Source organism: Bos grunniens, chromosome 1 (genome assembly GCF_055505025.1).
Source record: "Bos grunniens cultivar Pamir isolate PY7600 chromosome 1, Bosgru_T2T1.0, whole genome shotgun sequence".
Lineage (NCBI taxonomy): Eukaryota > Metazoa > Chordata > Mammalia > Artiodactyla > Bovidae > Bos > Bos grunniens.
Genome location: NC_141165.1, coordinates 44,254,201 through 44,278,393, shown reverse-complemented (window position 1 = coordinate 44,278,393; position 24,193 = coordinate 44,254,201). Strand labels below are relative to the sequence as shown.

General features: G+C 38.2%; 1 protein-coding gene and 1 pseudogene across 1 annotated transcript in view; both read left to right on the top strand.

The window, feature by feature from the left end:
* Positions 1 to 18,344: 18,344 nt before the first annotated feature.
* LOC147379354 (putative G protein-coupled receptor 149 pseudogene) lies at positions 18,345 to 19,355 on the top strand (annotated as a pseudogene).
* Positions 19,356 to 20,278: 923 nt separating this feature from the next.
* LOC147379353 (putative G protein-coupled receptor 149) overlaps positions 20,279 to 24,193 on the top strand; it is an 83,048-nt gene continuing 79,133 nt past the window's right edge. Inside the window, exon 1 of the mRNA XM_086415109.1 lies at positions 20,279 to 20,465. Coding sequence (XP_086271235.1) covers positions 20,279 to 20,465 — 187 coding nt within the window. The remainder of the gene's footprint in view (positions 20,466 to 24,193) is intronic.

The window sequence follows — 24,193 nt, the reverse complement described above, 5'->3', positions numbered from 1 at the left end:
GAGAGTGAAAGAGGAGAGTGAAAAAGTTGGCTTAAAACTCAACACTCAGAAAACTAAGATCATGGCATCTGGTCCCATCACTTCATGACAAATAGATGGGACAATGGATAGAGTAAGAGACTTTATATTTTTGATCTCCAAAATCATTGCAGATGGTGACTGCAGTCATGAAATTAAAAGATGCTTGCTCCTTGGAAGAAAAACTATGACCAACTTAGCATATTAAAAAGCAGAGACATTACTTTGTCTGTCTAGTCTTTTTTTTCAGCAGTCATGTATGGACGTGAGAGTTGCACCATAAAGAAAGCTAAGCACCTAAGAATTGATGCTTTTGAACTGTGGTGTTAGAGAAGACCCTTGAGTCCCTTTGACTGCGAGGAGATCCAACCAGTGCATCCTAAAGGATGTCAGTCCTGAATATTCAATGGAAGGACTGATGCTGAAGGTGAAACTCCAATACATTGATCACCTGATCCAAAGAACTGACTCATTGGAAAAGACCCTGATGCCGGGAAAAATTGAAAGTGGGAGGAAAAGGGGACAACAGAGGATGAGATGGTTGAATGGCATCACCAACTCGATGGACATGAATTTGAGTAAGCTCTGGGAATTGGTGATTGGAAGCCTGGCATGCTGCAGTCCACAGGGTCGCAAAGCATTGGACACAACTGAGCGACTGAACTGAACTGAAAGATGACTTGCTGTCTTTAGTGAGATCCGAGAAACGAATTCTAGAACAGTATTTTTCAGAATTGGAGAGTCTTTCTGTGTCATCTATATAACTTGAAACTGAAATTCTGAATTATCTCTAAAATATCTCAAGCCACTGGAAACCCAAATTCTCTTTGGAGACCTCCCATAATGAGGAATCTCACTGCTTCAGGAGATCTTCACTTAAATTTCAAAGAGTTCCATGGATTCTTTTAAAAATTCATATATTCACCTTAAATCTGCTCTTTCTACAGCTAATTTCACAGCTTAGTTCCAGTTCTCCATAAGAACCAAAGAATAATCCCACTTCTGTATGAAAACTCCACAAGTGTTCAGAGGTAAGTATCATAAGTAAAGCACCTGTAAGACACTCCAGCTTGTATTCAAATAAATGCAAGCTATTATAATTTCTATCATCAAAGTCATAAAAATATTTCTTTCTCAGACTCCACATAACTAGTTTTTTCATGCCTCTATTGTTAAATCAAACAAGGAGTCCATTAGATATAGGAGGTTCCATGCTATAGCAGCATACATAAGCAAACTAAAATTAATCCTGTAAATGCCTCAAGCTTACAAAATTGAAATGTAAGGACAACCAATCACAAACAGCTAATCAGGTTTTATGCTATAGACAACCAATAATTTTCTTTCTCTGCTTCTGCACCTTTTCTATATTAGTAATTCTCCCAGCTCCTGTTGGTGAAGCACTCCTAAACACTTCTGGTTTGAGGCTGCCAAATTCCAATCAATTCTCATTCAAATGAATTCTTAAAAATTTTTAATATACTTTAGTTTATCTTTTAATACTGTAGTCCAGTACAGAGTTATACAAAAATCTGTTAAATTGTGTATTTTGAAACAGAGAATATGTCTTCTCTTTAAGTATTCAAAATCTGTCATTGAACTGAACCAAACATTATACCACTAAGGAAACCTAAACATTCCAAAAGTTAGAAATAATGTTGGCCATTTTCTCACATCCAAAGTAATAAAAACTAGAAAGAACGTAAAAATAATTTTTAATTCATCTACCTGGAAATTAAAATGAAACTCTTTCAAACAATTCTGGATCAAAGTGAAAAACAGTCCAAATTACATATGATTTAAAAAATAATGATCATGAAAGTAATATGAACCCCTATATTCTCCTTCATCTACCTCTCCTCTGTTGCTTATTCCATGTAAATCTTCTGTTTTATAATAAGGCATCTAAGAAGACAGCGTTCACCATACCAGAGAAAAGCCTAAGGGAAAAATCAAAACCCCAAACAGAAAGTTATGTCAAGCAGCAGGCAAGTCATATTGTAATTGGAAGGATTTGCCATTGAGATTAGAGTGAGATTCTAATTTGATGGTCAGTCATTCAATGAAATAAACACATCCACACAGTTGGAAATGGAGAAGCAAAATTCTCCTGAGCTCAAGAAAAACGCTACTTTACTTCTGAATTATTTTCCCATTGGCAACAATATAGTCACAATTAGAAAACACCATCTGGTTCTAGACAAATACTTCCATTCTGACTCCAAATTAGGATTTATGGGGTTTAGCTATAATAGAAAATAGATTTTTAAAAAATAATATATATGTTTACCTATATGTATATCTTCAAGCATTCATATTACCAAATAAGAACAAATAGTATTAACTATAATTATGCAATGGGGCTTCCCTGGTGGCTCAGATAGTAAAAAATCTGTCTGCAATGTGGGAGATCCGAGTTTGATCCCCGGGTCAGTAAGACCCCTTGGAGAAAGGAATGGCAACCCACTCCAGTATTCTTGCCTGGAGAATTCCATGGAAAAAAGAGCCTGGCATGCTACAGTCCATGTGGTCCCAAAGAGTCAGACATGATTGAGTGACTAACACTTTTATGCAATCTAAGAATTTAAAAAATAAAAATAAGTTGATTTTTTTAAATTCAGCAAATTAAAAAGAAGAGAAACAGTGAGCTGATAAATATACCTAGAAACTGGTACTTTGAATAAAGCAACAAAATATATTACTAACTATAATCAAATCAAGGAAGAAAAATGCCAAAACACAAATAGTCCAAATGGAACAGATGGAGGCAGCCAAGACACTGGTAAATTTTAAGAATTATTTGCTCAACTCTATGCAGATATACTTGAAAACTCCCATGAAATAGATTATTTTTTTATTTTTTCTCTTTATTTTTATACCCTATTCCCATTTTCCTTACCCCTTAGGGATCTAACTTACTGTATTTAATATTGACACTTTAATTTGTAAAATGTCTTTACAAAATGTGAGTTGATGTTTTATGTGCATTTCTTTCTAACACATGTAAACAGTATTGTACCATACATTTCCCTTCTTTTACTTAGTGTTGTTTTAAAAACACAAGTTTCTAAGATCCATCCATGTTGCCCTGTGTGCAACACCAGCACTTCTCATGGCTGCTTGTGTGTACCGACCACATTTTGCCTATCTTCTCTTCCAGCTACGGGCACCCAGGTTACCACCAACTTACCACACTGCTAAGACTACAATGAACACACTGTGGCATGTCCACATGAGTATGGATGAAAACTTCATACAAATACCAGATTGTAGGATGAATTTCCTTAATCTCTCTGAAGAGTGCTTTCTCAAAATGGTTACACCACTCTACACTCCCACCGGCAATGCAAATGTGACTCTATTTTCATAGCTCTGCTAAACTTTGGCATCTTCCAGCTTTCTTATTTTTGTCAGTTGACTCGGTGCAAAATGGCATCTCATCAGTTTTTAAAATTGAATTTAAAATTGAATTTTTTGCATCTCTTCATCTTTGATAAATTGCCAGCTCATACCCTTTGCCCATTTTTCTTTGGGGATGGTTGTCTTCTGAATGTTGACTTAAAACTATTGTAGCAAGGACACATCATGAGGTCTATGTACCCTCTGAAATTTTTTCAAATGTGTAATTCAGCATTGTTAGCTATTTCAAAGAAATATTAGGACTTTCATGCTCATTGACACACTATTCACAATAGCCAAGATGTAGAAACAACCAAATGTCTGTTGATAGATGAACAGATAAAGAAAATACAGTATATGTGTGCATGCTAAGTTGATTCAGTCATGTCTGACTCTTTGCAACCCTCTGGACTGCAGCCTCCCAGGCTTCTCTGTCTTTGGAATTCTCCAGGCAAGAATACTAGAGTGGGTTGCCACTACCTCCTACAGGGGATCTTCCCAAGGATTGAACCTACATCTCTTATGTCTCCCACATTGGCAGGTGAGTTCTTTACTACTAGAGCCACTTGGGAATATTGTTCAGCCTTTAAAAAGAAGGAAATTGTGTAATATGAGCCAATATGGATAAACCTTAAGGATATTATCCTAAATGAAATAAGCCAGTTAGAGATGGAGCTCTTCCCGTTAATTGATTTTAATCATCTTTTGTTTTTCTCAGGTTTTAGCAATTGCAAAAATTTGCTTTTGTTGTCTCTCCAGAAACCATGTCCATGGTATTCATCTTTTTAGCAGAAATTCTTCATTCTTAGTTTTGAGGTAAAAAGTTGCATCAATATTTTTTCCTTATGATTTGTAAGTTTTCTGTTTTAATTAATAAGACCTTCACTACCCTGGCTTAATGAGAACATAATAGTTTGCCTTTTATATTTAAGTGTTTGATCCACCTACGATTATCTGTATATACAGGATCAAGATCAATTTTTATTTTTATCCATAAAGTTAAGTGATGATGTTTCATGGGGAAATGCTTGTAATATGTTGTTATATAAATGTATAGGCCTATCTTCAAACATTCTGTTCTGTTGCACTGGTAGTTTATATGTTTTTGTACTAATATTACACTGTTTTTAGAATAATGGCTTCATTGCATGAATAACTGCTTTTTATAGCACTGACTTAGCTCTTCACGGACCTCTATCCTTCCAAATAAATTTAAGTTTATTGAGTTTTTCAAAAAATTCAACTAGAAATTTAATTGGGATTATGTTGAATATATTGGAGAAGGAAATGTCAACTCACTCCAGTATTCTTGCCTGGGAAATCTCATGGACAGAGGAGCCTGATGGGCTACAGTCCATGGAGTTGCAAAGAGCTGGACACCACTTAGTAACTAAACAACAACAAAATATTGAATATATAAATTTAGAACAAATTTACATCATTTTAATGGTAAATATTTTATCCAGAATCATGGAATACCTCTCCATTTATTTAGATCATCTTCCATGATCTTTTATTAATGTTTTCAAGTTTTATGTAAATCGGGGTTGAGTGTTTATGATTAAAATAGTTCCTTAGATAGTTCATGATTTTTATCACTTCAAGGATTTAAATTATGAAAATATATATTTTTTATTACGCTTTCTAGTTAGTTTTTACTGCTATTGATTTTAAAAATTGATCCTTTGCCCAGCATTTGAATTCTCTTTTTAGTTGTAATCATTTGTCTGTGAGTTCTTTTGCTACCCAGGTATATGATTACAGCATCTGCACACAATGATAATTTTCTTTCTGAACTTCCACCCTGTCCAATCTCTTCTTTCTATTTTTTTCTTCATAGCATTGGCTAGGACCTCTGTCAAAATGTTAAACAGTAATTGTGGACTTATTTGTCCTGTTTCTCCTGAGAGTTAATTATCCATGCATATCTTGCATTTCTGCATGTCTTACAAGCAGAAATGCTGACTGCTTCTGTATTCTCTTTTTAGAGATGCTTGTATCTAAAGTAAAAGGCAGATTTGGCTACATCCTTGGGATTAAGGGATAGTGTCTCTCTCCAGAGAGGACAGGCATACTTCTCATGATACACCATTTGTGTTCCTAAATTAGTTCAGGGTTTCTCTCCTATAACACAGCCTTCATTGTGTATGCAGTGTCACTGAGTCCTCTGCATGTAACCTGTGGGAATTTGGGCTTGGGAAACTAGCACAAGAAAATACTGATTTCTGCTGTTGTAAATAATAAAGTCCTATATTTCTAAACCAGCAATCCCCTGTAGTCTGCTATGAAACTGCAGCAAATTAACTTGTAAGCCTGCAAGGATAAAATCTACAAGCATTTGTTTGTAATCACCCTAAATTGATGACACAAATGTTTATCTATGATGGAACTGATACATAAATTGTAGGCTGTTCATAAATTTGGAGTGTGATAAATCAAAAACAAAGAACCACTGTATTAAAAAACATGGAAGAATCTTGCACATATGATTCTGACCAAAGGAAGCTAGACTCAAAGGAGCACATACTTTCTTTTCAAGTAAAACTAGTATCTGACTACAGATTAAAAGTCAGGACACTAGTTATCCTTGGCATGCACTGTTGCAGAGGTGGTAAGTGATAGCTAGAAGAGATACGTGGGGGCTTCTAACATTCTGGTCATGTGTTTCTTCATTTAGGTGCTATAACACAGAGAGCTCACTTTGTGAAAGTTTATGTATTTATCACTTGCACACTTTTCTGTATGCATGTTATATTCTAACAAAATTTATAATATATATATTATTTCACTAGAAAGGAATCAACAGAGAATAATTTGTATCAAAATAGACACAATTCATAGGGGAAATGATTATACCTTAAAGGTGTCCTATCAAATCAGTTGAGAAAAGATAGACTACATAAAATTATGTTGAAGCAACTGGATAATGACTTAGGAAATAAAAATCAAGCAAAATCCTTTTCTAAATCCTTGTACCAAAATACATTTAGCAGAAAAATTTCAAATGCAATACGTGATTCAAATATGGATTCAATATGGATTCAAATGCAATTCATAGTAGTATAAAAATGACATAACTTATTTTACACTTTTGATGTGAAATATTTTGTGGGATACAAAGGAAAATGTCAATCAATTTGCCTAAAAAGTAAAAACTCCTTTTAAAAATAAACCATAATAAGATTAACAAGTACCCTTGAGAGACTATTTCTTAGACCCTGCTTCAACTTACCAAGTATTTGATTACCTCTAACTTGTTCAGCCATGAAATTAAAAATGCTTACTCCTTGGAAGGAAAGTTATGATCAACCTCGATAGCATATTCAAAAGCAGACACATTACTTTGCCAACAAAGGTCCATCTAGTCAAGGCTATAGTTTTTCTAGTGGTCATGTATGGATGTGAGAGTTGGACTGTGAAGAAAGCTGAGCACTGAAGAATTGATGCTTTTGAACTGTGGTGTTGGAGAAGACTCTTTAGAGTCCCTTGGACTGCAAGGAGATCCAACCAGTCCATTCTAAAGGAGATCAGTCCTGGGTGTTCATTGGAAGGACTGATGCTGAAGCTGAAACTCCAATACTTTGGCCACCTCATGCGAAGAGTTGACTCATTGGAAAAGACCCTGATGCTAGGAGGGATTGGGGGCAGGAGGAGAAGGGGATGACAGAGGACAAGATGGCTGGATGGCATCACCGACTCAATGCACATGAGTTTGGGTAAACTCCGGTATTGGTGATGGACAGGGAGGCCTGGCGTGCTGCAATTCACGGGGTTGCAAAGAGTCGGACATGACTGAGAGACTGAACTGAACTGAACTGAAATTGTTCAGCAACATAATTTATTTTGAACAAAAGGAGAGAATGACAATTTTCAACTTTAGCTGAACCCTTTGCTCCCAGAAAGCAGTAATGGTTGAGAGATTTCCACTCTTTATTCTCTGGGAAATGGTTAAATCCAATGATCCACCATATTCTGGCGTTTCCCAAGATAAAACCCACCTTCATCCTTATCAATAATTCCTTCGTTTACTTCCCTCTGTACAAACAAGGCCCCTTCCTTTTCTTTGAGTGTACTTGGTCGCTCAGTCATGTCCAACTCTTTGCAACCCCATGGACTGTAGCTTACCAGTCTCCTCTGTCCATGGGGATTCTCCAAGCAAGAATACTGAAGTGGGTTGGCATGGCCTCCTTCAGAGGACCTTCCCAACCCAGAGATCAAACCCAAGTCTCCTGCATTGTGGATTCTTTACCATCTGAGTCACCAAGGAAGCCTTTATTTGAGTAATTTCTCATTAATGAATGCTTTCCCAATTGCAATAGTCTGAATGAAATAATTTCCTAAAATATTAATCAACAAAATTAAAATAGAAATGATAAATTCATAACAAATATCTGAACATATAATGTTCTTATTTCCTTAATACCAACAGACACTTATAAATCAATATTTTTTAATTAATTTATTTTTTAATTGAAGGATAATTGCTTTACAGAATTTTGTTGTTTTCTGTCAATCCTCAACATGAATCAGACATAGATATACATATATCCCCTCCCTCTTGGACCTCCCTCCCATCTCCCTTCCCATCCCACCCCTCTAGCTTGATACAGAACCCCTGTTTGAGTTGCCTGAGCCATACAGCAAATTCCCATTGGCTATCTATTTTATATTCGGTAATATAAGTTTCCATGTTACTCTCAACATACATCTCACCCTCTCCTTCCCTCTCCCCATGTCCATAAGTCTATCCTCTATGTCTGTTTCTCCACTGCTGCCCTGCAAATAAATTCTTCAGTACCATTTTTCTAGATTCTGTATATATGTGTTAGTATACAATATTTGTCTTTCTCTTTCTGACTGACTTCACTCTGTATAATAGGCTCTAGGTTCATCCACTTCATGAGAACTGACTCAAGTGTGTTCCTTTTTATGGCTTAGTAATATTCATATTGTGTATACATACCACAACTTCTTTATCCATTCATCTGTCAGTGGACATCTAGGTTGCTTCCATCTTCTAGCTATTGTAAATAGCGCTGCAGTGAACAATGGGATACATGTGTCTTTTTCAATTTTGGCTTCCTCAGGGTATATGCCAAGGAATGAGATTGCTGGGGCATATGGAGGTTTTATTCCTAGTTCTTTAAGGAATCTCCATACTGTCTTTCATCATGGCTGTATCAGTTTACATTCCCACCAACAATGCAAGAGCGTTCCCTTTCCTCCGCACCCTCTCCAGCATTTATCATTTGTAGACTCTTTGATGATGGCCGTTCTGACCAGTGTGAAATGATATATCATTGTAGTTTTGTAAATCAGTATTTTTTAACCTAGCAGATTGATCAAAAAACTTTAATTTTTTTATTATTATTTTTTTATTTTATTTTTTAACTTTACAATATTGTATTGGTTTTGCCACATATCAAAATGAATCCACCACAGGTATACATGTGTTCCCCATCCTGAACCCTCCTCCCTCCTCCCTCCCCATACCATCCCTCTGGGTCGTCCCAGTGCACCAGCCCCAAGCATCCAGTATCGTGCGTCGAACCTGGACTGGCGACTCATTTCATATATGATATTACACATGTTTCAATGCCATTCTCCCAAATCATCCCACCCACTCCCTCTCCCTCTCCTACAGAGTCCAAAAGACTGTTCTATACATCAATGTCTCTTTTGCTGTCTCGTATACAGGGTTATTACCATCTTTCTAAATTCCATATATATGCATTAATATACTGTATTGGTGTTTTTCTTTCTGGCTTACTTCACTCTGTATAATAGGCTCCAGTTTCATCCACATCATTAGAACTGATTCAAATGTATTCTTTTTAATGGCTGAGTAATACTCCATTGTGTATATGTACCACAGCTTTCTTATCCATTCATCTGCTGATGGACATCTAGGTTGCTTCCATGTCCTGGCTATTATAAACAGTGCTGTGATGAATATTGGGGTACACGTGTCTCTTTCAATTCTGGTTTCCTCAGTGTGTATGCCCAGCAGTGGGATTGCTGGATCATAAGGCAGTTCTATTTCCAGTTTTTTAAGGAATCTCCACACTGTTCTCCATAGTGGCTGTACTAGTTTGCATTCCCACCAACAGTGTAAGAGGGTTCCCTTTTCTCCACGCCCTCTCCAGCATTTATTGCTTGTAGACTTTTGGATCACAGCCATTCTGACTGGCGTGAAATGGTACCTCATAGTGGTTTTGATTTGCATTTCTCTGATAATGAGTGATGTTGAGCATCTTTTCATGTGTTTGTTAGCCATCTGTATGTCTTCTTTGGAGAAGTGTCTATTTAGTTCTTTGGCCCATTTTTTGATTGGGTCATTTATTTTTCTGGAATTGACCTGCAGGAGTTGCTTGTGTGTTCAGTATTGGTGAGAATGTCGGAGAAACAGTCTTAATATATTTGAGTTTATACTACCATTGTTGTACAACTTTTTGGTAGGCACATAGATAAATATGTCAAAACTGAAAAAAAAAAATATTGGCCCAGCAATTTCAACTTTGGGAATTTACCTTGAGTATGTACTTGCAAAAAGGTGCCTTGGCATGTGTACAAGGATGTTCACTAAACATTATTGTTTTAGAGCAAAAAAAAGAAAAAATAGGGGAAAAATCCTTACATGCTCTTTAATAAGGAATTAACTAAATAAATTCTAGTTCATCTATGCAGCCAAATGGCTTCCCTGGTGGCTCAGTGATAAAGAATCCACCTGCCAATGCAGGAGATTTGGATTTGATCCCTGGGTTGAGAAGATCCCCTGGAGAAGGAAATGGCAACCCTCTCCAGTATTCTTGCAATCTGACCCGTCTTACTTACTAAACAACAACGACAACAATGTAGCCAACACAGCCAAACATAAAATAGATTCCCGCCATCCCCATGGCTCAGTGGTAAAGAATTTGCCTGCCAGTGTGAAGGTGCAGGAGACATGGATTCGATCCCTGGGTCAGGAAGATCTTCTGGAGAAGGAAATGGCAACCCACTGCAGTATTCTTGCCTGGGAATTCCATGGACAGAGGAGCTCCTGACCACAGTCCATGGAGCTGAAAAGAGTCAGACACGACTGAGTGACTGAACAACAGCAACAACAACATATAATAGGAAATAAGTGCTTACATGAAGTGATTCACAAGATGATTTCATACATTTAACAACAACAACAAAAAAACAAGATGTAAGTGTGATTCCATTTATGTATCAATTCCATTTGTGAGTACACATGAAACTGCTGATAGTCATCGCTTCTGCACCCTGAGAGCAAGATTTTCTTTTGTAGTTTTGTATGTCTTTTTTTCCTTTGACATATCTTTACAGTTACATTTAACCCATTTTCATGTCTGACTTACTGGTTTTCAACTCCAGTCCTTTCTGGAACAAGTCGATTTTAAAATATAGAATCTGTGTCTATCAGTTTCTCTTTGTCTTCTATCCTGACCTTGCTGGGTCAGCCATATTCCTTCCAACTCCAATGCCTGTCACCAGCAGTGCCCCAGTATATTAGTCCAGATGCTTTCCTACTAGGCATTCATTTATCCTCATTCTCTCTCTCTCTGCCTTCCTCTCCCCATCATTTCTCCTTTTCCTCTATCCTCTCTCCATTGCACATTTCATTAATTTGATCATCAAATGAGAAATAACATGATGTGTTCAGTGACGTTTATGGTTGTGATATGCATCAGATGTGGAAATAGAGTGGAATGGAAAGGATAAATGCTCCATCACAACAGCTTCTCCTTTATTGTCATCTACTAGACAACCCAGAGCTGGTGCTGGCGTAGCATTTCACTGCGAAGAAAACCGCCACTTACAGAAAGAAGTACATGGAAACTCATCATTATATATTCTAAACTTTTATGATGCTTTTCTTCTGAGCTTTTAAAATTCTGCTGTATAGGTATCATTTTCCTGTCTATGAAGATAGAGGAACTGAGCCATAGGTGAGATTAAGTGTCTTGTTGTAAGAGTTCAAAGCAAGCCTGATAAGAGTTAGAAATCATTCTGGTTGTTGAGCCCAGCTTCTCCACCACAGTGATCAGAGGATCAATATCACTTTTCACCTCTGCAGGACGACAATTTCTAAGCCTTTACTGTGTCTCTCTGTCATGCAAAATTTTAAAAATGCTTCATAAATATATAACCTTTTCATTTCAAATACACCCCAAACCCTGGGGTATTTCTCACTACATAGCCCAGAGACACTGCTGCCCCTGGGTGTAGAGACAAATTGAGAAAAGGAAGAAAGTACATTTAATTTCCACCTCAGTCCCTGAATTACAGCATCTTCAACAAGTGATTTTGCTTGTATGCTCTGACTTCTCAGCTACAGAGTTTGGATAAAACTTTACTTCTCCTTAACTAAAAGCTATGGAGATAATTTGTTTAAAACCGTTGGACCTCAATGATATGAAATGAAAAGGAAGAACAGGAGCCATCTGTATCATTCTATTACTGAGTTAGGACCTCAGAAATCTGTATTGCTTCAGGAAGTTGTCTTCCCCAGCAATCCCTCTGATTTATTAAAGCTCACAGCGTGTTTGCAAAGGCAAGAAATCTAGAGAATAGGGCAGAAAAATAAACCACATACAACTTTGCCTCTGTAAGCCATTGTTATGTCTCTGAATAACCTGGGTCAAATCCATTTACAGGCAGTGTAATTTTAGGTGGGTTATTTACTCACTGTGTCTCAATTCCTTTGTTTAGAGAAAGGGGTCTAAAACTGTTATCAATATCCTAGTGTTGTGAAATTAAATTAGTTGATATGTATAGATAACTTAGAAGAATGTCCAGCACATTATATAGACTAAAAATGTGTTAGCTATTGCTATTGTTGTTATTGATATTAATTATATATTTATGTACAAATATATATAATTTATTATATAATATAGTATATATATTATAATATTGTTACATATGTTAGAATACATGAGATGTGGATTTGTCTAAATCTCACAAATGACCCAGTCATTCTATTAATTGGAGTTACTTTGCACTGAAATTTTCCTGTTTTAGATAAGCCAAGGATCAACAAATTTTTTTCTGTGAAGTGCTAGATAGTAAATATTTTTGGCACAGTCTCTGTCACAACTACTTAGGATTCAACTGTTATTGTACCTTGAAAACAATCATAAAAAGACTTAAACAAATGGGTGTGGTTATGTTCCAGTAAAACTACACTTCTAAAAACAAATCATAGCTTGCCAGCCCCTAAAATGAACTGAGAAACCTTTCATAGTCGTTGTTTTTACTTAGTGAAGAAAACTGGGACCTCAAGAAGAAAATTACTCTTCCTCCCAAAAGACATGAGATAAAACATATTTCCCATTATTATGCCCCAGATATCACCTCGAGGCAAAACAATGATACTCCTACAGGACAGAGTGCTCAGATTAGAAAGTAAAGCCATAGCACTGAGAGAGAAGCCACTCCTAGGGCAATGAGTAGATTCATTTTGTAAAGAATCAGAAAAAAAAAATCATCTCTGAAAACATGGTTGATGAAGTTTTGGTACTTAAAATGAATCTTGAGCCTTATTAAATGTAGAGACTGAGAAATTTCTGAAATACTAAGAAATGCTTTATTTAAACGGCTTCCCCTGTGGCTCAATGGTAAAGAACATACCTGCTGATGCAGGAGACACAAGAGACAGGGTTCGATCCCTGGGTTGGGAAGATCCCCTGGAGAAGGAAATGGCAACCCACTCCAGTATTCTTGCCTGGGAAATCCCATGGACATAGGAGCCTGGCGGTCTACAGACTATGGGGAAGCAAAAGAGTCAGACACAACCGAGCAATTAAATAGCAAACAGATCCCAGCACACATTGGTGTGGTTCAGGAACAATGTGGAGGTGGCAGGGGTGAGGGGGCATCACAGAAAAATTAAGGATGCAGCATAACACAAGCCATGCAGGATGAAGAGAAATCTGGACCACAACAGAACCAAGAACTATTCTCATAGCTACTTAAGAGTTTTTATCAGGTCTATAGTGAAAAGAAGCTAAATAATAATATCGCAACTGCTTCATATGTCACTTACAGTTTTAGTACTTCGCTGAGGATATTATTCCGTCCTCAGGGTATTAGCTGCTCAGTTGTATTCAACTCTTTGATACCCCATGGACTGTAGCCTGCCAGCCCCATGGACAGTAGCCATGCCCGCTCAGTTGTGTCTGACTCTTTGTGACCCCATGGAATTCTCCAGGAAAGAATACTGGAGTGGTTTGCTATTTCTTACTCCAGGAGATCTTCCCAACCCAGGGATTGAACCCAGGTCTCCTGCATTGCAGGCAGAATCTTTACTGGCTCAGACGGTAAAGAATTCTATCCTCAAGATACTGAGATATTGAAATAATGTCATTGAAACCTTGGAGACCTGGTGGCTCAGCTGGTAAAGAATCTGCCTGCCAATGCAGGAGACGCAAGAGTTGTGGGTTTGATACCTGGGTTGGGAAGATCCCTTGAAGAAGGAAATGACAACTTGCTCCAGTATTCCTGCCTGGAGAATCCCATGGACAGAGGAGTCTGGCAGGGTATAGTCCACGGGGTCACAAAAAGTCAGACACAACTGAGCAGGCATGAACAGCCCAAATGGGTCTAGGGAAAATAAGATGCAGGGCTCCTCCTGTATTACCTCATTACTAATTTAAGACTTGGTCAATTTGTTGTGCATAAGGACATTCTCATCCTAAGCATTAAATATTTACTGTATGGAATCCCTTGGGATGAGAGGTTTTTGAGAGGAATTTAAGGAAGAAGATAATTTGAAAAATGACTGGACCATAAGCTTCTTAAAGGCAGGAACTCTAACATTCTGTTTACCATTAATGTACATTGTCTGAACTTTAGACACCCAAACAGATGTTGAATGAATGAATGAATGATAGTTTACACTGTATAGTTATATTTGGAATGACTGTGTCTGCACTCAGTTGTATCCTACTCTTTGTGAACCTATGGACTGTAGCCCACCAGGCTCCTCTGTCCATGGAATTTTCCAGGCAAGGATATTAGAGTGAGTTGCCATTTTCTCTTCCAGGGGATCTCTCCGATTCAGGGATCAAACCCACATCTTTTGTGTCTCATTCATTGGCAGGCAGATTCTTTACCAACTGTGCCACCTGGGAAGCCCATATAATTATGTTTAGAATAACTATATATTATTTATGTTTTTATTCTATTGGATAAATTCGATCATTCTCAATCCACTCAGTGCTTCACAGACCTCTATATTAAAATTCTCCTCCAGATATTATCTTTATTATATGGCAAGGTGGACCTTCAGAACTACCATGGTCAAGAGCATTGCCCAGATTGAGTAAAAAGAGCAAGCATTAACAATAAATCTATTTCTCTCTATAAATGTTCTATATTAACACATATAAGACTTCATAAACTAAAAGCCTAATGAAATGTTTTCCATGTAATTCTCTCTAGGTTGTTTTATAGTCTGTAATGCTACATTTTTAAAGTAACCAAAACAGCATTGGCGCAATAAATGCATCTTCACCTAAACCATTCTGCCATAATCATAATTTTAATTTAAATCAGTATAAATTTGCATTATTAAATAATTTGAAGACAGGATTTTAAATAATTGAGATATAAGCTTTACCATAAGTGAGACAGAGGAACAAGGCTCACTCACAAGAACTAAGAAATCTTTCTCCTCAGCCTCCTAAATGTTATCCTGGTTGGCTGAAAGGCATTTAGAGTGTTTTTTTTTAAGTGCAGGAGGATATTGCAGAGAGATGGAGATTTTGGTAAGTGGAAGGCTTACAACTTTCAAGAAACTCATAATATACATATACATATATATATATATATATATATATATATATCCCTTGGAGATATATATATATCCCTTGGAGATATATATATATCCCTTGGAGATATATATATATCTCCAAGGGATCTTCCCAACCCAGGTTTCAAACCCAAGCTTTATGTTTTATATATATATACCTATATATGTATATATATATAAAATACAGGAGCCTGGCAGGCTACAGCTATGGGGTCACAAAGAGTCAGACACGACTAAGCGACTGAACACACTTGCAATATATGTGTGTGTGTGTGTGTATATATATATATAACATAAAGCTTGGTCAAAGGTTGTCTATAAATTAAAACTTTGAAAAATTAGATATATCAAATATTCTTTCTGAGAAAGAAAAACAAACAAAACTTTATAATTGTCAAAAGTCATTGGAAGTGTTCCCAATCACGCGGTGCTAAAAGTGGGCAATTAGAAAATGTTTGTATGTGTTGTAATTAAGAATGCAAAGCCAGTCTACAATTTTAAAAATTGGCCCCATCACTTTCTAAGTGTGTGGGGACAACCATGTGCTTAATGGCATTAGGATAAGCTAGGCTACCATCCAATAACAGCCCCCCTAAAACACAGTGACTTACACAATAAACTTTACTTCTTACTCATACAAAGCTTACTATAGGTTCTCACAGCCCTCCAGGGCAGCTATGATCCTTCAGTTGACCTAACATTCCAGACTGCTTGAATCTGATACATTCTTCATGTTGGCAAAGGCCTCCATGTCATCATAACAGGGAAAGAGAAAGCATGGAGAAGCCAAGCATCAGTTCAATATTGATTATTGTGAAGTAGGCAGAAAAGAAAATTAAGACAAAGTTAACCTGAACTATTTAAAAACCATATCATCGAAATTCAGAACTTGAAAGGGCATAAAAATGATCCAGTCAAGCCCTGTATTTTACAGATGTGGAAACAGACACCAGAGAAAGTATAAGAACGTTTACCCAAGGTTATACAATCAGCAGTAGCACAGTCTGGAATGGAATCCAGATTTCTCTCCTAGCCCCCTACTAGCTGAAAATTCTACCACTAACCTTTGGAAGTGTAGTAACTCTCTTGCCCCTCTGTCATATGTTAGAGACCCGGGCAACATGATCCTTAGGTATCCTATCCCTTTTCCAAAATTACCTTTAATAGAAAACCCAGAAATGATGGTAATGATAGGGAGAATGTCTGCAGGCCTCAAATGTTATTGTGCCACTTATTATTTATTCCTAGTCATGGCATTTTAGCAATGTGATACATATTATCCAACCCAACTACAAAGCCAAGGTTAAACACCATATTGAAAATTAACTGAGAACCTTTTTACTCACACTACTCTGCAAGGTCCATTGCTATCAGTAGGAAGAGTCAGAGTGCTGAGTTAGCTGTCACAGGTGACTTTTGTTTCCATTTGCTGAGTGAAAGAGAAATTGAACAGTATGTCAAGATTAGTGAAGGGTCTACTGTGTCTATTGAAGGGTATAGCCGGCAATGACTAATACAGTCACTTTTCATTTGCATAAAGTCAGGTTCAAAATGTAGCTCCACTTATCTTTAATATGAAAGGAATGATCAGAGTTCTATTACCACATCTATTTACTTAGATCATTACCATATGAACCTCGTCCTTTCCCTTTCCCTGCTTTGCTTCAGACTCCAGCACTGAGTGTGAAAAGGCAGCCTTCATTCATGTCACGAAGCTGAGCTGTGAAGGAATACTACCCTAGAGCATCCTGGGAAATATTGGACCAGAGCTATTGCTGTTACTTCTTTGTTAAGCCCCACATCTTTCAAAATTGATGATTCTTAAAATGAGTTAAGAAATTCATTTATTGTACAAAGCACCCCAAATACTCTGGTTAAAAATGTTTTTGTGAGGTAACCTCCCTTGTATGCCCTATATACTGTTATCTAACTTTAACAACTAGAAATTGTTATTTATTCAAAAAGCAGCTTGCTTACTTTATGACATTGGCATAAAATAGTTACATGCCTAAAGTTAGAATGTCTCCACCCGAAGAGTCTCCAAAATCTTGTTTAGTGTAGTAAGGACCGTAATGACATTCTTAAGTACAATAGATATTTTAAAAACAAACAAAGCTGGTACCTCCTATTTTCTTTAAAATAGCATTGATGATGTTCTTCCTCCAGTGGATTATAGATCAGAGTTCTATAAGAATTTTATAAGAATAAAAGCAGCCCCTTAGCAGAGTAGCTTGGGCCTCTGAAATGAAAACAAGATGCTATTTTTCATTCACATCAAGCCTGAGCAAGTATTTGGGTTAGTTTTATATGTCAAAACCAAAAGGGTAGGCTTAGCAAAGACATTGTCTCTTGCTTCAAATAAGGCAGGCTGAGGAGATGTACATCATTTCGCTCACACACAGAACTCCCCTCCCTTTTGTTCCTGCTTCTCTCCTGCTTGGAGCTGACTGACTCCTCCTTCCTGCAGCTCTGAGGATCACAGGCTGATTGAAGAACACAGCAATTCCGATGGGGAGCTGTGCTCAGTGACTCTCTCTCGTTTTCTGTCTCCCAGTCTGTGAACCGGCCAAGCTGAAATCTACCCGATAATCTCTCTGCCTTTGAATCCAGCTCTGGAACCAAATGCATCATTTTACTGCTCTTAAAAAGTGAATAGAGTTTGATTACCTCAAGCCAAAGCTGCTTTGCTCCAAAGAAGGACCCAAAAGGATCCAGACATCACTGTTTTCCAGTCTACTTGAGGAGCTTTTGCTTTCATGCCTGAAACTTGCTGGTTTCAGGAGGGAGTTTTTGGCTTTTTTTTTTTAATTGAAATGTTGAAAAGTTTCTTATTGCTGCTTTAAGTGGAACCCATTTTTCAAATATGAGTTGAGTCAGGTCTAACGGAGACTTGTCTGACCGTTTTCTGCAGGAATGACCGTGGAACATTTTGAGGGAAACTTGGTAGGAGAAAATGAGATCTGATTTGCAACTAACAGCCATGCTTATTAATCGTGAGACTATTTACAGACCTATTGAAAAAGAAATTGAATATTGACCAAGGATAATGTCTGTGTTTCTCAGTAACTTATCAACAAATGACTCTAACTTGTGGAAAGGAAACCATAATTCGACAGACCCTTTAAATCCGCCAGGAACCGTGAATATCTATCTTTTTTGCCTGACATGCCTAATGACTCTGGCAGCCCTGGCAGGCAGCATTTATTCACTAGTTTCTCTGCTGAAAATGCGGAACAGAACTGTTGTGTCCATGCTTGTGGCTTCCTGGTCTGGGGATGATCTCATGAGCGTCTTGTCGGTGACCATCTTCATGTATTTGCAGTGGCCAAATGGGGTCTCTGACTACTTCCAGTCTCTGTGCACCATCTCTGCCTTACTTTATTTATGCCAGGGCCTCTCAAGCAACTTGAAGGCGACTCTCTTAGTCTCCTACAACTTTTACACGATGCACAGGGCTGTGGGGAGCCAGGCAACCTCCAGAAGATCCGGCCAGGTGCTCGGCGTGGTGCTGACCGTGTGGGCAGCCAGTCTGCTGCTCTCGGGGCTCCCTCTGTGCGGCTGGGGCGCCTTCGTGCGCACGCCTTGGGGCTGTCTGGCCGACTGCTCCAGCTCCTACGTGCTGCTCCTCTTCGCTGTGTACACTTCGGCTTTCGGAATACTAGCCGGCCTCTCGGTCCCGCTCACTCACCAGTTGCTGTGTTCCGAGCAGCCGCCAAGACTTCACGCCAACTACCAGGAAATTTCCCGTGGCGCTTCCACTCCAGGGACCCCTGCAACTGGAGGGAGAGTGCTTTCCCTGTCCCCAGATGAGGCTCCAGGTCCGGCCCCGCGGTACTCTGGAGGATGCTCCCCAAGCTCGGACACCGTGTTTGGACCGGGTCCACCCGCGAGGAGCTCAGGGCCAGGGCAGGAGCCGGGGCACGGTGCTGCCGCTGTGGCTGGAGACTGCAGGCGCGAGAACCGGGGGACTCTCTTTGGCACCAGGAGCTTCACCGTGAGCGTAGCGCAGAAGCGCTTTTCTTTGATCTTAGCGCTGATAAAAGTCACCCTTTGGCTGCCCATGATGGTAAAAGTGCGGTTGCTCACGGTGTGCGGATGTGTGTTCCAGACAGTATGAGTGCGTGTTGAGACCAGCGCCCCTGGTTTGGAGGGTCACCCAGAGATGTTCAGTTTAGTCCGTTTACAAATGTATCTCGGTTGGTTTTCAAGAAGCACTTGGAGGAAAGCAGTTCACGAGTAGGACTAGCAGCCGCGAAGCCTTTGCTAAGCGCTTCTCAATTCAAAATTAGGGAGGAGGGCGGGGAGCGCTTTCAGGCGCGGCAGACTTAGTTTTCCCAGATCTGTCATGGTCAAGGGTGTTCTCTCTCCGAGCAACGTCTGGGAGTATTCAGAAAAGGAGGGAGGCAGTGAAGGAAAACAGTGTATGCCTCTATTATTCTCAGAGTCTCCTGTCCTGCGCTCATCTTTGCTCCATTCCTCCATAGTAAGGTCGCAGCCCATCCCCATCAGGAAGAGAGGAGAGGCATAACCACTAGTAGAGAGAACAGAGAGTAGACAAAACCGGCTTTTGTTCACGCCTCCAAGAGAGAGCCAGAGGAGAGAAGTGGCAGGTGGTGCCCTAGAGTGACAAGCATGGCCTGGCAGGGCTGAGGGGCTAGGGATATGACAAAGGACATCTGGAGTACCAGGTACAGGTTTCACAGATGCTTGCCTGTTTTCTGGGATAGCGTTTTTTCATGTTGTGAACTGTGCTTTTCTGGTGGAAACTTGAGCTGGCAGCCAGCACAGACCAGGCACTCAGGAGTGGAAACCCTCAAAAGCCTGTGCAGTCTGAGGAAGCTGGCCTCTTCCCAAAGGATCCTGGTAGCCCAAAACCAATGATGCCAGCTCAGGAGCGGAGCTTCTAGCTCTCAGATAGGAAAGGGGCCTGGAGAAGGGAGCTGAAGGGAAAGGAGCCTTTCCCCTTGGGGGAAAAGGCTTGGCAAAGTGGAAAACATTTTCTTGGGGTAGGTCTGAAGCTCTCTGCTTTTACAGATCCACATGGCGGTCCAGCACATCTTGGGGTTTAAGAGCCTTCCCTTTGAGATGCTCAGCTTTATGCTAACCCTCCTGGCCACCACTGTAACTCCAGTGTTTGTCTTGTCTAAACATTGGACACACTTGCCCTGTGGCTGCATCATCAACTGCAAGCAGAACACATATGCAGTGACATCGGATGGGAAAAAACGTAAGTCCTGGATAGTGCAGAGGTTGAGAACAATATGCAGAGGGTCAAATACAGAAAGGTGGTCTTTTGAGAAAGTTGCCTTAGTAGGTGATGAAGAGTCCAAGGACAAGTGAAATGGTACATAAAAGGAAGAAATGTTAAACAATTATCAGCACAGTGCTGGAGTAAATTTTAAATGAGACGGGTTTAAAACAACTCTGTGGACTGCATGTACATTGAATGGTTATTTTAGGTGATTAAAAAAAGAGAGAGAATTCATTCAACCCAGCATGAAATCAACAAAGGACTTTAGATGTTATATCCACCATAACTCTTAGCTGAGTAGAAAATCAATCCCCCTCCCAAGTCTACATAGGAGAAGCCTGCATTTTTGAAAAGTTAAAATTCATTATGTTAAAGTTTATTATTATTGAGTGGAACAGTAAAGAAAAGCATTTCCATTATTTTGCAGATTGTATTCTTCCAGGGTGTTGGAAAGTTTTCAGAGTAAGCAATAGGAGCACCTAAAAACATTTCCAAAACAAATTTTAAGTGTATGCCTCTGCCTTTAGAAAAAATACAGATATATACACAAACGACAACCCCCACCCCAGCCCAATACCTGTAATTTCAAGAAAGGACAAAGGTTGGCAGAGTTGTTCATGTATAAATCTCATCACTAGTTACTAAAAAAAATCTGTTTTAAAAACTGCAACTTTAACAGGAATGGAGTCAATTATAAAGCTCACTAGAGTGTAATTGTTCCTATACTAAGACAGGAAAAGTTGAGGAATGACCTGTATATTTTTACTCTATCAGGAAGGAAAAGGATATCTTTTTTGTCATTCCAGAAAAAAGATAGGATGTTCTGCCATTTAATAAATCCAGTACACTAATAAATGCATTAGCGTATGCTGAATTAACTCTTCCATTAATTGTCCTTTGCTCAGAATAAGCAAGTGTATTTTTGTTTAACAGAGAAGAAAGAGTGAATGAAAACAGCCCATCTCAGACTATATTAGGGCTATAAAAACTGGAGACTATTAAAAAATACTCTGTAATCAATTCTTCAACAGGGTTATTTTATAACATTCAATAGTCATGAACTGCTCATTTTCCATGTATTCATGACATTTAACGTCTAGATAATTTTCAAATAACCTGAAGATTTTTTTAGTGTTAAGGGTGCCATAAAGTTTTATTGTCAATAGACGCCAAATTTGTCTATGCCCTTAAAATACAATAACCACAGAACTTGTAATAGTATGTGCTTCTGGAGATTAATATCCAGAGCAACGGTGACACAGAAAATGAAAAATAAATCTTTCTGATAGAAAACACAGAAGAACATAGAACATATAAAAATTACTTACAGACCTGAAAGTTCTACCATTCTATCAAACATTAATATTTTGTCACTAAATTAATGAAACAATCCCACCTTATATATTTAAAATTGTAAGAGAGACAAAAAGAATTTACGAATAAAAGACAAAAAGAATGTCCTTTTTAAGAACTAAAGGACACTTCTATCAAAGTCAAAAACCAAGCAGTACAACATATCTATCACTGTAAATCATCTAGGAAGCAGTGTCTCTGGTACTGCACAGGACAGAAGAACCTACAGCAGGCTAGTAGAATCAATAATCAAGTTAATAACTCATGTTTGAAATTCGAACCACACCTTTCAAGATCAAAGTAATATTTTTCCTCTAAAATTCCCATTGCCCTTATTTGTATAGGGCAATACAGGGAGAGACATAAAAATTCAGGGAAGATGTTGAAATGTAAGCCTAGAGAAGCATGGCTTCAGAAACAAAACGTGAAAACATTCATTTAAAATGGCTTCATTCTCTTTTGATCCCAGGCTCTGCCACAGGGAAATTATAAGAATAAGAATGGTGTATTTTCACTGTCTGACCCACCATAAGTTTTCCTTTTGCTAGGATGACACACAATTTTGAAACTCCAAAAATGGCTCATCCTCAGGTGGGCAGGAGCTTGGTCAGTTACTTGATATAGTACTTTGATTCTATATAGTTATAGTACTTTGATGGCTCCAGTTTCACACTCAAGCTTTTTCTCCTTAACAGATTAATGTTCCCCTTTAATGTTTTTTTGTTGCCGTTGTTTTGTTTTTTGCTGAAAACTCCAGGAACAAGAAAAGGAACATATTTTTTCCTAATTCACACTTACCGTGAATATGATATAAACATGATTCTACATCTCAGCTTCACTATACGGAAACTGAGAGACATGCAACCAGAAAATGAAGTTTCCAGGGATAATAGTTCTCTCCTTTTTCCAACAATAATCTGTATTACTAATGTCTCAAGACAAAAGTGGTTTTAGAACAGGATGATTTTAACACAGAGGTCTCAGGTGGCAGACATATGTATTGGATATGCCTTTCACACCCATTTTGTTTTAAAATTAAACAGACAGTTCAAGTAAAATACTTTCTAAGTATAAAAATCAGATTTTCGGCTTCCTTTTTTTGATGGAGTCAAAGTATCTGGTGGCATATTACACTGAAGAATTGTATTTATACGCTGACAAAATTACTTATGTCTAAAACTGTCATTGGCAAAATGTGATTAAAATCAGAAGACTAGAGCTAATTCATGTCCTAAATAGGATTTTGCTTTTCAGAACAAATGAGCGTTTGTGCTCAGTTGTGTCCAATTCTTTGTGACCTCGTGGACTATAAGCCCACCAGGCTCCTCTGTCTGTGGAATAGTCCAGGCAAGAATACTAGAGTAGGTTGCCATTTCCTCCTCCAGGGGATCTTCCCCACCCAGGGACTGAACTCACGTCTTCTGCATTGGCAGACGGATTCTTTACCATTGTGCCACCTGGGAATCCCCAGAACAAATATAACAGTGTACTTATTTCTCATAAGTGTAGTATTGATTTCCAAAAGATCCTGACTCTATCCTGATGGTCCTTAAGCTTCTTATAAGTTACTAGTCAGTCATTGACCACCCTGTTATATTGTTATAGCCAATTACCTTCATTAGTTAGTCAGAATTTACCTCTAGTGTTAAGGAAAAGTAACTAACAAGAAATATTTCTATTGGTTACATTTTATAATTAACATACTTCCCTTAACTTAAAGATAGCCTATTGGAGACATTCTGCTTTTATTAACATATTTCTCTTGCGGGTCTGATTAGCAGTACAGCAATGTCCCATAGAAGCTAATAACTGCAATTCTGGAGTCAGCTTTAAATTCACATCTCTTTAAGTAAGTAATCTTAGGTTTCCTTTAACAGCCTCAGTTTTCTCAAACGCAAAATAGAACCAATTTGCCTATTATTATGTAGGGTTGTTGTTTTGTTAAATGACATGACCCCTGTGCCTAACTGGCCCTGGAATGCTCTAGTTCCCCATCGTATCTTTCGCAATCAGACTTCCTTCTTGAAGCCTACCTCAGACTGCCTCTTGCACCTCATAACATGCAGGTAAATTGTCCATTGAATTAATTCTTTAAAAATCTTGCTCACTTTTTCTTTCTATACTTTATAGTTGTGATGTGTAGCTAATAAGATATATAGCTACAGATATCAATTTACGTGATAAAATTGGAGTTTTATGACAGTTTTTGTTTGCTTAATATCTTTGAATTGACCGCTTGTCACTTTGTATCTTATTTTAGAGAAAAAGAAAACCTATCAATAATTGAAACATCCCTTTATTCAGCTTTCATACTATTAAAACAAACTAAAAATTCTAATTTAATTTTACTG